The following is a 13,097-nucleotide window of genomic DNA, read 5'->3' as shown; positions in this document are numbered from 1 at the left end:
CTGAGTGCACAGCAGAACCCCATTTATCCAACCCTCCATTATCTGGCTCTCTGTATTAACCGAACAACCAGCACACACAGGTCCAGAAGCAGGCAATCTCTTCTGTGGCCACTAGATGGGGCTGCAGCCTTGCACTTTTCCATTCTCCGGATTATCCAAGTTTTTGATGATCCGATCGGGCCCCAGTCCCTGTTAGATTGGATATATGGGGTTCTGATCTATTTAATTGGAGTACAACTGCCTGTTTTCCAATCTAAAGCAGTAGCAATTCTTTTATTATCCACTAGGATGCAGTACTGCTTAGCAGTCAGAGCTCATGCAATAAAAGGCCCTTAGTCAAATAAACTGGTGCTGCTTCTTGGAGTGATGTCCCTGTGGGTGCTCCACCTGAGGTGTCCATGCACCCTGTGCTTGTAATCGGAGAATTATGGTAGCAGTGCCCGGTTGGATCGCACATGCATGGTCCCTGTCTCGCACTGCTTCAGGCGGTTAACTGATGCTGTGCGACCAAGCTCCCCTCAGTTCCTTCTCTACCACCGTTGGCTTGAGTCGGAGCAACTAGCAGCGCCTCGCAGTTTTCTGAGTAGCATCATTTCCCTTCGTTTTAGTTTTCAGTTAGAATAGTTAGTGTTAGTACTTTGTCCCTGTCCTTCCGCTTTTCTCCTCGTAGGGCTGTAGGTTTTCATTTTTTTCACTGCTGCAGCATGGTATTTGTCTCCCCCACTCTCCCTTACGGGGAGAATACACTCCCTGAGGGGCTTGCCTGGCTTCCCGGGGTTCAAACACTGCATTACCTGCAGGCTTTCTGTACCTCTCTCAGTGTGTCTGGTGTCTCAGCAAGACATACACTGCAGAAGTGCTCACACTGTCACAGTCTGAAAGACCACACCAGAACGGCAAGAGATCTCCAGCTTAAACTTCTCATGGAGATGTCTCTCCGTCTGGTGTCTGAGCCTGAGGTATGCACCCCATGTGGCCAGAAATCGCCGACTGCAGCCTCTGATGGAGCCTTCTTCCATGGCTTGGGCTCCCGATCAGCCCACCAAGAAGGCAGAAAAAAACCCCGGGGTACCACGGCCCCGACCTTGGAGTTGGCCAAGAAAAGGCGTGCTGCTAACGGGCAAACATTCCCAGTACTGACCGCACCGGCCATGTCAACGGCTGAAACAGTGGGACCCTCCGGAACTGTTGGTACCAAGAAAACAAAAGCCGCCAAGCTCAGACACAGGTACCACCAGGAAAATGAAACCCTGTGCCTCAGTACCACCAGACATGACTAAACACTTGGTACTGAGCACCTCAGCACCCCCGCAGCTAATGATGCCACCTAGTGTGGACATCGTGCACTCCAGTCACACACCAATACCGACGGGCTTGTTTCAGCATACGGTACCGATCCCTACCACACCCACGGTACCGATGCCATACGCTTTGCAGCAATTCCTGTGCCAAAAAGATCTTATAGTCTCTTCTGTACTGGAGTGTCCCATCTGCAGCACCAATGGTACCTTGGTCCTTGTGGTACCTAGTCAACCCAGCTCTCCATCTCTTTATGCTTCACAATTCTCGAGTGAGGATGAAGATGGAGACGAGGATGTTGGGGACGCTCCACAACATTCCTCCCTTGTGGCTACTCCTATCACGCATGCTGCTGCGTGCAAGGGCTACCCAGCAAACTCTCCAAACCAACCCTGTACGGGCACCCCTGGATGCCCACTATGCTCTTCCCACCACAGTGGCCATTTTGGAGACCGTGGGCAGCATATCCACAACAACAACAGACCCTTAACCTCCAGGACGCATATTTTCATATATCCATCCATCACATCGAAAATTTCTATGATTTGCAGTAGGGACAAGATCATTCCAATACAAAGCTCTACCCTTCAGCCTTTCCATTGCGCCTTGGGTATTCTCAAAGATACTAGCCGTAATAGCTGCCTACCTACGCAGGGAGTGAATCATGATATTTCCCTACTTGGACGATTGTCTGCTAAAGCACTAACGCTGCAGGCAGTGATAGAGTCCACCGAACACACTATAACTCTGTTTATGAGGTTAGGCCTTCAGGTAAACATACAAAAATCTACACCTGGAATTTATTGGGGGAGACCTCAAACTCACCTCCCTACCAACAAATAATTTCTAACTTTAACCAACTTGATCTCCATGGCGCAAAACAGCCCAAAGCGTCTGGCAGACTTTGCCTACAAATTCTGGGCCACATGGCCGCCACAATCTTCATCATCAGACACACAAGACTACATATGCAGTGTCTACAAGCCTGGCTCTGGGCAAATTATATCCCATATAGTCACAGTATAAACAAGCACCTCGCCAGGCCGGATACAATAAAATACTCCCTTTTGTGGTGGACCAATCCAGACAACGTGCCCTTCCTACAGAATCCGCCATTGCTCACCATCACCACGAAGGCATCCCTTCTAGATTGGGGAGCATACCTGAAACCACACTCTATACAGGGCTGATGGTCCACGATGGAGTCCCATCTTCATATAAACCTGCTAGAACTGCGAGCGGTTTGGAACATTTGCTCCCACTTCTTACTCACAAAGACAAGACAATGCAGATCCTCATCGACAATGGGGCTTGTATGTTTTACATAAACAGACAAGGGGGAGCGCAATCACACTCTCTCTGTGTGGAAGCCATGCGACTCTGGCAGTGATTCCTTCAACCGGAGGGCACTGCTCTGAAGTCACCTAAAGTGGAGCACGCACAGGGACATCACTTGAAGAAGAAGAAGAGGAGGTTACTCACCTTGTGCAGTAACGGAGGTTCTTTGAGATGTGTTTCCCTGTGGGTGCTCCACTACCCTCCCTCCTCCCCTCTACTTCAGAGTTTAGTACTAGGTTCTGCAGTAGAAAAGGAACAGAGAGGGGGCTGGTCACACAGCGCCAGTAACCACCTGAAGCAGCGTGAGATGGGGACCGTGCATGTGCAACCCAATCTGGCACTGCTACCATAAAGCTCCAATTACAAGCGCAGGGGTGCACGGACACCTAAAGTGGACCGCCCACAGGGACACACATCTCGAAGAACCTCCATTACTGCACAAGGTGAGTAACTCTCTTTCTTACACCTGCAGATTTCAAACATAAATCCAGAGTCTCTTGTCAACCTCAGTGTATACTGTAGAATTTATAGAACAGACCGTACTTTATAGCTTTAGCTTGACTGTAAATGTAAGTTAAGTCAGCCAGAGATAAAAAACAAGATGGCCTTTCATTTTTACAATTACAGATTTGTACTATAAGGGGCTGCCATTGGAGAAAGGGCATGAGACTGCAAACCAGTCTGTTTATCAAGTTACTGTTTTTGTTCTATGGACCTGGCATCTTGTTGCAAATATTTTTTCTTGTGCCGCCAGATGTGTAGGCTTGGCCAACACAAACCAATCTGCAAAGTGTTACGTGATGGAATCATGCGGGTGGGAAAGACCATGGCGCAAAAGGTGACAGATGAGCTAGTGAGCGAATGGTTTAACCAGCCTTGGGGCAGTGAGGAGTGTGACAATCATTCCAGACTCAAACTTTATGCGCAAGTTTGCCGGCATCACCTAGGTAAGTGAAGTTGGGTTAGGATAAAAATAAGATTGTTTTGTTTTGGGATATGGGGGAGGGGGAAACAGTTTTCCCTGTAAATACATTTATGATAAGTAAAATGATTGTAAAAATAGCTTTGTGGGGCTCCATTTTAATGGTCTCTCCATGATTTCCATATTATATTTATTCACTTTACAAGTAAAAAGATGTATTTTTTCTAACTGCCAGCCCTGTAAACTCATCTTGAGATCCAAAAGCCAATTTCTGTGTTCCTGCTGAGAAATCAGTGTACTACTGGACATTTGCTCATCTATCCCAAAGGCCCTCTTGGGCAGGTTTAAACATACATATTGAGCTATTAGGGTTAATGAGCACATCTAGGATCTAGTGTCACCTCATTGTGATTGAATGGTTTATCTGATACCTTACAGAGATTAGAACTAGCTGACTGAAGCTCAACCCAGCAAGACTAAGTTAATAGGTATGGGTTGACTGAATCAACTGGAAGAATTTGTAGTGGCTATTTTATGTCCCTTGTTAAGCAGAGTATGCCCACTCTTTGTTCTAACTGGCTTGGGCCTTGGCTGAGAGAGGGACCATCTTCCTATGTTATTCCCTGGCAATTTATTATTTATATTAGTTTTGAGGAGCCCCAATCAAGGATCAGAACCCTATTGTCCTACACACTATAGAATCACAGAACAGAAAGATGGTGCTTGCCTGAAAGAGCTTATAGTATAAGTAAGACAAAAGACAACAAGAAGATATAGACAGATGATGGAGCACAAGAAAACAATGAGACAATGCTAGTCTGCATGATAGGTAATTGTCTCCGAACATCAGCTGCTGAACTGTTGATGAATTTAGATCACTGAAGTGTGCAAGTTGAGAGTCCTCTGATGTAATGGTAATGGGGAGGACGCTAGGTTGTTTTCAGTGAAATCCTGAAATTAGTGCCCCCGACCCTCTTAAGTTCAGGATAGAGTTTGAGGGTTTGGGATAAGTGAGTGAGTAATGGTAGTTGTAATAGGTTAATTAGTAAAAGGATCATTTAATTATTTTGTTTTGGAAGTTATAAAATAAGCAGCTGGAGCATGGGCGGGAGCTCTGTACCAATTAGACTTAAATAAATAATTAGCATTCAATAAATAATAATACCTATCTCTTATGGCACTTCCCTTCAGTAAAGCTCAAAGTGCTTTTCAGAGGAAGTAAATATCATTATCCCTATTTTAAAGAAGTGATGGACCCATTTCAGCCAGACCTCCTAGATCCAGCTGAGCTATTCTTGGTGCAGAACCTTTTAGTAGTGGATGGGGGTGGGGAAGGTAGCACTAAGCCATCTTTCTTCTCCCCTACTCTTTGGCCCAAACTGACTCTTAGCATAACTCAGAATGGCATTAGGGCTCAAGTAACACCACCTAGAACAGACCTGAAAGTAAGTCTACACTGCAAAAAAAATCCTGTGGCAGGGAATCCCAGAACTTGGATTAACTGACTCAGGCTTGTGCTACAGGGCTATTTAGCGCCATAGTGCGAGCCCCATGTGCCCAAGTCAGTTGGCCCAGGCTCTGAAACTCATTGCCGTAGCAGATCTCATTGCCGTAGCAGATCTCTATAGTGTAGACACACCGTAAGTGCTCTGAGACTGCTCTGCTGGCTTGGCCTTGCGCCATCCGTTAACGATTCCTACGCTTGGGAGAAGCACAGAGAGGTCAGAATCTAGCACATTTATCTGTAACAATTGCCAGTATCCCACTACTTCTTTCAGTTTGCTTTTAGCTTTCATTTACCACATAGCTGGGTAGAACCATTACCATACTGATTAATACGATATTTACTCCCTGCTCACCCCCAGAAGTGCGTAGTATGTGCTCAGTCCATGAAGTTGCATAAGGAGCAACCATAATTAAATTAAATCTCCCAGAATAGTAGTTCATGTAAAAAGGGCTTGGACTGACAAAGATAGAGATGCTCTCTTAAATGGCCATTGTGAACTGTGAAGTAATTCATTTAGCTGTTTGTGAAGTTGAATGCCATCTACAGCCACAAATACAGTGTTATCACATCACAATCGAACCAGAAGCAATGACATGTCAATAGTAATGTTTATTCACTTCCCCTTCTCTTCATACTGGAGGAACTCTGCAAAGCCAAGCCTGTACTTAGAGATAGTTGAATCACATTATTAAAAGGGACTAACTGCAGAATTGATTCTACAATTAAATATTTATAATGGAAATTATACTCAACATTTTCCTTCTCCCTCAAATATTCTGAAAGCCTAGTACTGTGTGACTTTACAGTGCTTTGTTTGGTGAGATCTGATACACTGTCATTAATCTACCTTGTGTTTATACACTCTTTCAGCACCTTACTTAGCCACTCTGCAGCTTGACAGCAGCCTGTTGATACCACCTAAATACCAAACCTCAGCGCCAGCAAGCCAAGGGCAAGCAATGCCTGGGAACACTGGACCTGTACCCCCAAATTCAACATGTCTGTCAGCTCCTGGGGCACCACCAACAGGCAGTTCCTTTAATTCCACGCCCAATGGTGGGACCACTAACCTTGTAGCAGGAAGTAGTTCAGCATCTGGATCTTCTGTGCCACAGTTGTCAGCATCTTCCTCGACACCCAGCATTAACCAGATGAGCACTACCTCTTCTTCAGGGTTTAGTGGGATTGTGGGCCCAGGGCAGAACACCAGCACAGGGGGAAATTCTACAGACAGACCGCCAGGGAGCACAGGTTCTGGAGGAGACACAGAACCTGGACAGAACTCATCACAGCAACAGCAAGACGGACAGGAAAGGTAAGTTACTAAATACCTGAACGAGCCCATGTATTACCAGTTCAGTTTCTTAGGGTACGTCTACACTGCAACTAAACACCTGCAGCTGGCCTGAGTCTGTTGACTCAGGCTTGCAGGGTTTGGGGCTGTAAAATTGCAGAATAGATGTTCAGATTCAAGCTGTAGCCAGGGCTCTGGGATCCTACGAGAATGGAGCATCCCAGAGGCCAGGTTCCAGCCTGAGCCCGAACATCTGCATCGCACTTTTACAGCCCCTCAGCCGAAGCCCCACGAGCCCGAGCCAGCTGCAGGTGTTTAGTTGCAGTGTAGACATACTCTGATCTTCCTGCATTCATGACTCCTTCCCTTAAGCCACATGGACATTCCTGAAAGTGCAGGAGCTCCTTGCTTCCCGCACAGCCACTCAGAGCTGCTGCTGTGGCAGGTTGTGATTGCAACAGCTGTTTCTGATGTATAGTGGGTGAACTTTATTCATTCTTTGTAGTAATTGAAATGAGTTTTATTATTATTTCACATTGTTTAGTTAAAGGAGACATGGTTATTGTTGATAGGCTCAAAATTGGACCCACAATTTTTTTCTTATCTATTTGCAAACTAGGTGGTGTTCTGTGTATATAGATTTGTTAGATGTTCAAAAATATAATGCTACATTGCTGCTATTTCTTAAACCTATTCTGGCATTATAGCATTTCTAAATAACCCTCCAATAAGGAACCGGTGCGTGATTTTACGATGTCAGGGAATAGATTTCAGGGATAAGCAGATTTCAGTTTGGGGCTGCTAAAGAGTCATCATAAACAGGAGCGTGTAAAACATTATTTTAAAAATTAGAAAAATTCATTGCCACCATTTAAAAATTCTGCTTGCCGGAGGCAGATCTTTCTTGATGGGTAATTTTCCCCCCTGTCACTTTTTCAGTAATGTATATTAGCAAGTAGGTGTTATGTTGATAAACTGTCATAACATAATGGGTTAATGAGCTCTCGTTCTTTAAGTAACAAGTTCGAATTGAGCCCTGTTTGAAGTTGTTATACTTCTGTTCAGTGATCTATGCAGAATCTACCACTACAATTAGCACTAGTTGGCAGCCTCAGCAGAGTATGTAGACTGAACGTCTTTCTCACCTCTACATGTTTGTCCCTCCTGTTCAGGGTTGAGGCACTTTTGCAGGCAGCGTGGGGAAACCTTCACTGCAAGTGCTGTACAGTCTCCTGTCATTCTTCCAGCTTTCTCCAGCACTAAAAAAATGTGTACATTAATGACCACAAGCAGAAAATAGTATACTGTCATTCACTGATTCAGTGCTAATCATCTTTCTTGTACACATTCTTCAGAGCTAGACTGTTCTAGGTGTTTCAGATAGGGGTGTATCACTCTTTTAGCAAGCACCTTTAATAAATTATTAACAGGTACTTTGATGTGATGTAATCCTTTGGATAGATGTAACATCTTAGCAGCCACTATTCTTGGACTGTGTTTTTAGGGTTTTTTTTCTCAATGTAAAAAGCAGTCCTCCCCTTCAGACTCTTTCCCTACCCACCCTAACTCTTAGAACAAAACAATAATTAGACTTTGTAATTTGCTTATGCACTTAACAATACATGTCTCTCTAGTGTTACAGAGAGGGAGAGAATAGGGATTCCCACTGACCCAGAATCTGCCGACAGCCATGCCTATCCTCCAGCAGTTGTCATCTATATGGTGGATCCTTTTACCTACACTGCAGATGAGGAATCTGCCTCAGCCAACTACTGGCTGTTAAGTTTGATGCGATGCTACACAGAAATGTTGGATAACTTACCCGACAATATGAGGAATTCTTTCATTCTCCAGGTAATATTTTTAATCTTTTTACTTTAGAGATTCATTCTACCACATCAAACGTTTGCTAACTGCAAGATACAAAAAGATGTAAAATAGACGCTGAGATACTGTGTCTGAACATAGTGCCAGGTGCTGTTATGTACAATATTTAGATGATATTTACAAAATGTGTGTTATTAAATGGACAAGTAATATGTTAAAATAATATCCTGGTTGTGACATAATGCAAGAAGGAGCCACAGTACTCTTAAATCATTTCTTTTGTGTATGTTCCAGAACATGTGTTCTTTGTTGGGTGATTTCCAAACAGTGGATTACATTCCATAGCACACAGAATGTGATGGCATTGTCCTGGCAAAGGAGTGTTGTAGCTGTGTTTATTATGAATCTCTTTACTTTGTATATTCTGTGTCTCAGCCTGTTTATTATATTAACTTTTAAGGTGTTCTGTTTTGTTTAATGCAAGCGAAATATGTGAAAAGATGCATAATGTGTACTACTGTATTACTACCTGCTTGTTAAAATATATCCTCATATAATCCTGAGTAGATAGCATTAGTTACTTACTGTAGAGTTATGCAAGGATTAAACTGATGTCACCAGGAGCAGAACTTGGCCCTTTATGCAGCCTGCTTGCACTTGCACTATATGTCCTTGCCTCCTTCCCAGAGACGTGATTTTGGTACACAGGCACCGACTCCGTAGGTGCTCCAAGGCTGGAGCACCCATGAAAAAAAATTAGTGGGTGGTTAGCACCCACCGGCAGCCAGCTCACTCCCGCCTGCAGCTCTGCCGATCAACTCCTCCTCCTCCCTCCCAGCTGTTCAGCAATGTGCAGGAGGCGCTGGGAGGGTGGGGGAGAAGCAGGGACGGGGTGCGCTCGGGGGAGAGGTGGAAAGAGGTGGAGGAGGGCCTTGGAGGAAGGGGTGGAGTTGTGGCAGGGTCTGGGGCTGAGCAGGGTTTGAGCACCCCCAGGGAAAATTAGAAGTGTTTGGGTGCCTTGTTTCTTAGGTGCTCAACTTGACCAGGTAAAGGCCTCTGATTTTTCAGACAGAGGTACTCATCCTTTGTCTGAAAATTAGGCCCCCCTCCTAAGGCATCTCAAGTTGGGCGACTAAAGATATTTGTCACTTTTAATAATCTTGGCCTTTTACTGTACTGCAGGACTTCTGCCCCCTGAAGTATTTCTATCATCAAAGATTATTTATTATAGTTTTGGTGTAAAATGTAATATTAGTATCCCAGCTGCATATTTTAGCTTGGGTCACTCCAAGAGATTGAGCAGAAGATATTAAAAATGAAATAACCATCATCATTTCTATGACTGAAATATAATATGAGTAGATCCTGCACTACTTGAGATCAATAGTACACTTAGATCTCCATTTGTGTAAAACAATTAACAGGCTTGCCAGTTCTCAATTCATCGTGTTTATTTTCTGTGTACCTGTAGTTTGGTTTTTGATGTGTGGCATTTTGCCGAATAAAAAAAATGTTTATAGGCTTAGAATGATCCAGAACTATAAAGAAGAGTCATGCTACTGACACCGTGATAAACAGATTATGCAGTTAAACACTATGGTACTTAAATTTAGTGGACAGTATACACCACAGATAATGTTTTTTATTGTTATTATTTATTATTATTTAGCATTTCGATTGAGATAGCACCTAAAGGCCACAACATTGTGCTAGGCACTGTATTAAACATAATAAACGATAGACTCGGTCCCAATGAGCTTACCATCTAAAAGATAAGCCATTCAGCTCTAGTATACTCTATTTCTCAATGGTACTTAAAGAGGGAGCTGAAGACAAGGCAGAGTACAGTGCACTTAATTCTCAACTAAAAAGGGACTTGCCCTGAGAAAGTTTCTTTTTGTATTATTTGTTCTGTTTCTGAAAGAACATTTATTTTCTTTCTTTCTTGTTTTTCCTGTTCTCATCCACAAGGATAGGCTCTGGCCACCAGACCTCTCATTTTTCATAGGGTAATTTTTATATTGTGGGCCTGTCTCTTCCATGGAGAAACATTTATGTTTTGGGGGAATACATCTCATTTTGCTTTATGAATGTAATTGTATTGCAACAGTTAGTCACACTATTGTGTGTAATGTGACATTGCAACACAATTCACCATCACAGAGGTAGTGTTGGCGCACAGAACAAACCAATAAAAGTGGCATGAAAGAGGAGGTCCATGTACAGTGGTCACTAATAAAAGTTAACCTGTTTAATAACAGTAACCATATAGTTCCTGAGATTGCCACCGTTTTCTTCCTATATTAAGAAAAGGAGAACCACAGCTATATATAAGAGCTGTGCTTGAAATGCAAAGTTCAGGGTGTTTAGCCCCAAGGTTTCAGTAAGGCCATCTGAGAAATTCAGACCTGGGTTAAAAAACATGCTCAGATTTCAGGAATAGGGTTTTGATTTGCATCCACCTTCAGTGTCATATGTATGCTCCATGTCCTCTATCATAGACAAGCTGGTGATCTGACTTGACTTCCACTTACGAGATTCTGATTTCATTGAGGTTAAACATAAAAGCTGTCCCACAGTCTTAGGGTATTTCTTTTAAACTCCAAACAGTTCATTTCCATAATGCACTCCAGTAGGATGTATATACATAACTAGGTATTTTCCCTTCCCAAACTGCAGTATGAAGCCAAAAGGTTGAGTTGAGCCAGAGGAGGAGTTAGCAATGTAGAGGACATAGGCAAATCATCTCTCTCTTTTTCTGTTCAATGGTATTTACACAGGAAGCCAGTTTTCACTTTGAGCCTCTAGTAGGACAGTCAGCGTACGCCAGATTATTAATTACAATTCAGTATCTTGTACAGAGGACAAGAAGTAATTATATTGCACTGGGTTTTGGGTGGCCCTGGGCTGCTGGAAAATATGATTTTTTTTCTAGCTGGCTCTGAGATACAACCATGTAAAATAAACTGTGGTTCGATATAGCATTGTTCATTCTCAGAAATACTTACGGCACCCAACACTATGTCCTGATTGAAGCTTGTGGGTATTACCCTCATACAAACACAGCACGAGGATACAAAGTGTCTGTAGTTGCTAAATGAAGAATGAATGCCAGGTCTAAATAAACCTGAATTTGACTTGTTTTATTTCATGTTGTTGGGGGGGGGATAGCTCAGTGGTTTGAGCATTGGCCTGCTAAACCCAGGGTTGTGAGTTCAATCCTTGAGGGGCCACTTAGGGATCTGGGGCAAAATCAGTACTTGGTCCTGCTCGTGAAGGCAGGGGGCTGGACTCGATGACCTTTCAAGGTCCCTTCCAGTTCTAGGAGATAGGATATCTCCATTAATTATTATTATAAGCCCTTTCAGTATTTCTAATCCTGATTTTTATTTGTTATACATAAATGTATAGATTGTGCCTTGCCAGTACATGCTGCAGACAATGAAGGATGAACAGGTTTTCTACATTCAGCACTTGAAGTCTTTGGCATTTTCAGTGTACTGCCAGTGCAGGCGACCATTGCCCACACAGATCCACATTAAGTCTCTTACTGGCTTTGGGCCAGCTGCCAGCATTGAGATGACCCTCAAGAACCCTGAGGTTAGTACTCCGACCAGGACAACAAGGAGACTGATTCAGGAACTGATTTCATTTCTCAGAACCCAGAAAGAATGAGTATGGGAAATACTTTGAGTAGCCAGTAGCTTTCTTCTTTTCAAGGTATTGGAGATGATGATGTAGGGAAAAGGAAAGACCAGTGAATATGTGCATAGCCTAATGTGTCCATATACGAAATGGGTAGTTGAGCACATTCAGGTCTAATGTTCAGCTACCTATGGCAAAGGGTAAATGGAGAAATCCCCTCCGGATTCTGTCACTTCTCATGAAATTACTATAATGGTCTGTAGGTTAAGTGATTCTGTCTTTCATCTGATCCTAAATTTGCAAAGATTCAAGCTCTGTTTTCTGCATTTCAGAAGTCTCGAGTGAAGAATAATCCTTCCTATTTCCCAGGAATGTTCATCCTTTGGGAAATACAATGGGGCTTACCTTTATTTAGATTTAACTAAACAAATATAAAAAACACTTAGCAAGGACATCTGGAGCCCGGGATATTAATTAAAAATGCAATTCCAAAATCATTATGAAACCAAAATATAGCACATTTGCTCACATACATACACCCAACAAGAATCAAAAACAGATTACAATCCAAATCAGAATCTCCCCACTTCTCAAAATTCCCAAAAGAAATCTCGGCCTCAGTCCTCCTGTCCCCCCAAAAACACAGAATGTCTCTTCAAACAGATGGACTCTGCAACATGCCTTTAGGTCAAGAATAATATTGGGATAGTTTTGACCAAGGGGAACAGTGAATTCCAAAATTGAAGGACACTCACAGAAAACACTCTGCCAGCAGCTCCCTGTCTTACTCTAATGGAGGCCCAGCACAAGAGTCTGTACTATTGTTCAGGTGTTGCATTTTGTAATAGTGCCATGACAATATGGCATTATTTTATAATGCAACACCTGAGTTTCTCCAGTTTATGTGCAGACAGCACAGTGGTCAGTGTGGTGCAGAACAGACAAGAACAGAGGGAGGAGGAGGGGGAGAGGAAAGAGGATTGAACAAGAGTGGAAAGGATCACCATGAGAGAGGATGGGATAATAGATCTGAATGGGCAAATAGGTAGAGAGGAGAAGGGAAAGAAACGGATGAGTTTTGGTAAGGAAAGGGAAAGAAAGAGAGCAGTAGTGGGATGGTGCTCCAACCTGTATAAGAAACCAGAACATTACTTTTCTTCCTTTCTCCTCAAACTGATTTATTTATTCTTTCTTTGCCACCTTTTTAATTTTTCAAAGAGACAAAAGAAGACAAAATTAACAGGACAAGAAAAGTAACATTTTCA

The 13,097-nt window shown here is 43.1% G+C and overlaps 1 protein-coding gene across 2 annotated transcripts in view; it reads left to right on the top strand.

The window, feature by feature from the left end:
* The window catches only part of MED13L (mediator complex subunit 13L), a 396,063-nt gene that overhangs the window by 349,445 nt on the left and 33,521 nt on the right, over nucleotides 1-13,097 (top strand). For both annotated transcript variants that reach the window (XM_054006362.1, XM_054006361.1), the window contains exons 20-23: nucleotides 3,392-3,584; nucleotides 5,937-6,381; nucleotides 7,995-8,214; nucleotides 11,599-11,787. In XM_054006362.1, the coding sequence (XP_053862337.1) occupies nucleotides 3,392-3,584; nucleotides 5,937-6,381; nucleotides 7,995-8,214; nucleotides 11,599-11,787 (1,047 nt within the window). The remainder of the gene's footprint in view (nucleotides 1-3,391; nucleotides 3,585-5,936; nucleotides 6,382-7,994; nucleotides 8,215-11,598; nucleotides 11,788-13,097) is intronic.

Source organism: Malaclemys terrapin, chromosome 16 (genome assembly GCF_027887155.1).
Source record: "Malaclemys terrapin pileata isolate rMalTer1 chromosome 16, rMalTer1.hap1, whole genome shotgun sequence".
Lineage (NCBI taxonomy): Eukaryota > Metazoa > Chordata > Testudines > Emydidae > Malaclemys > Malaclemys terrapin.
Note: the sequence above shows the minus strand (reverse complement) of the source record. Positions and strands in the feature narration are given on the sequence as shown.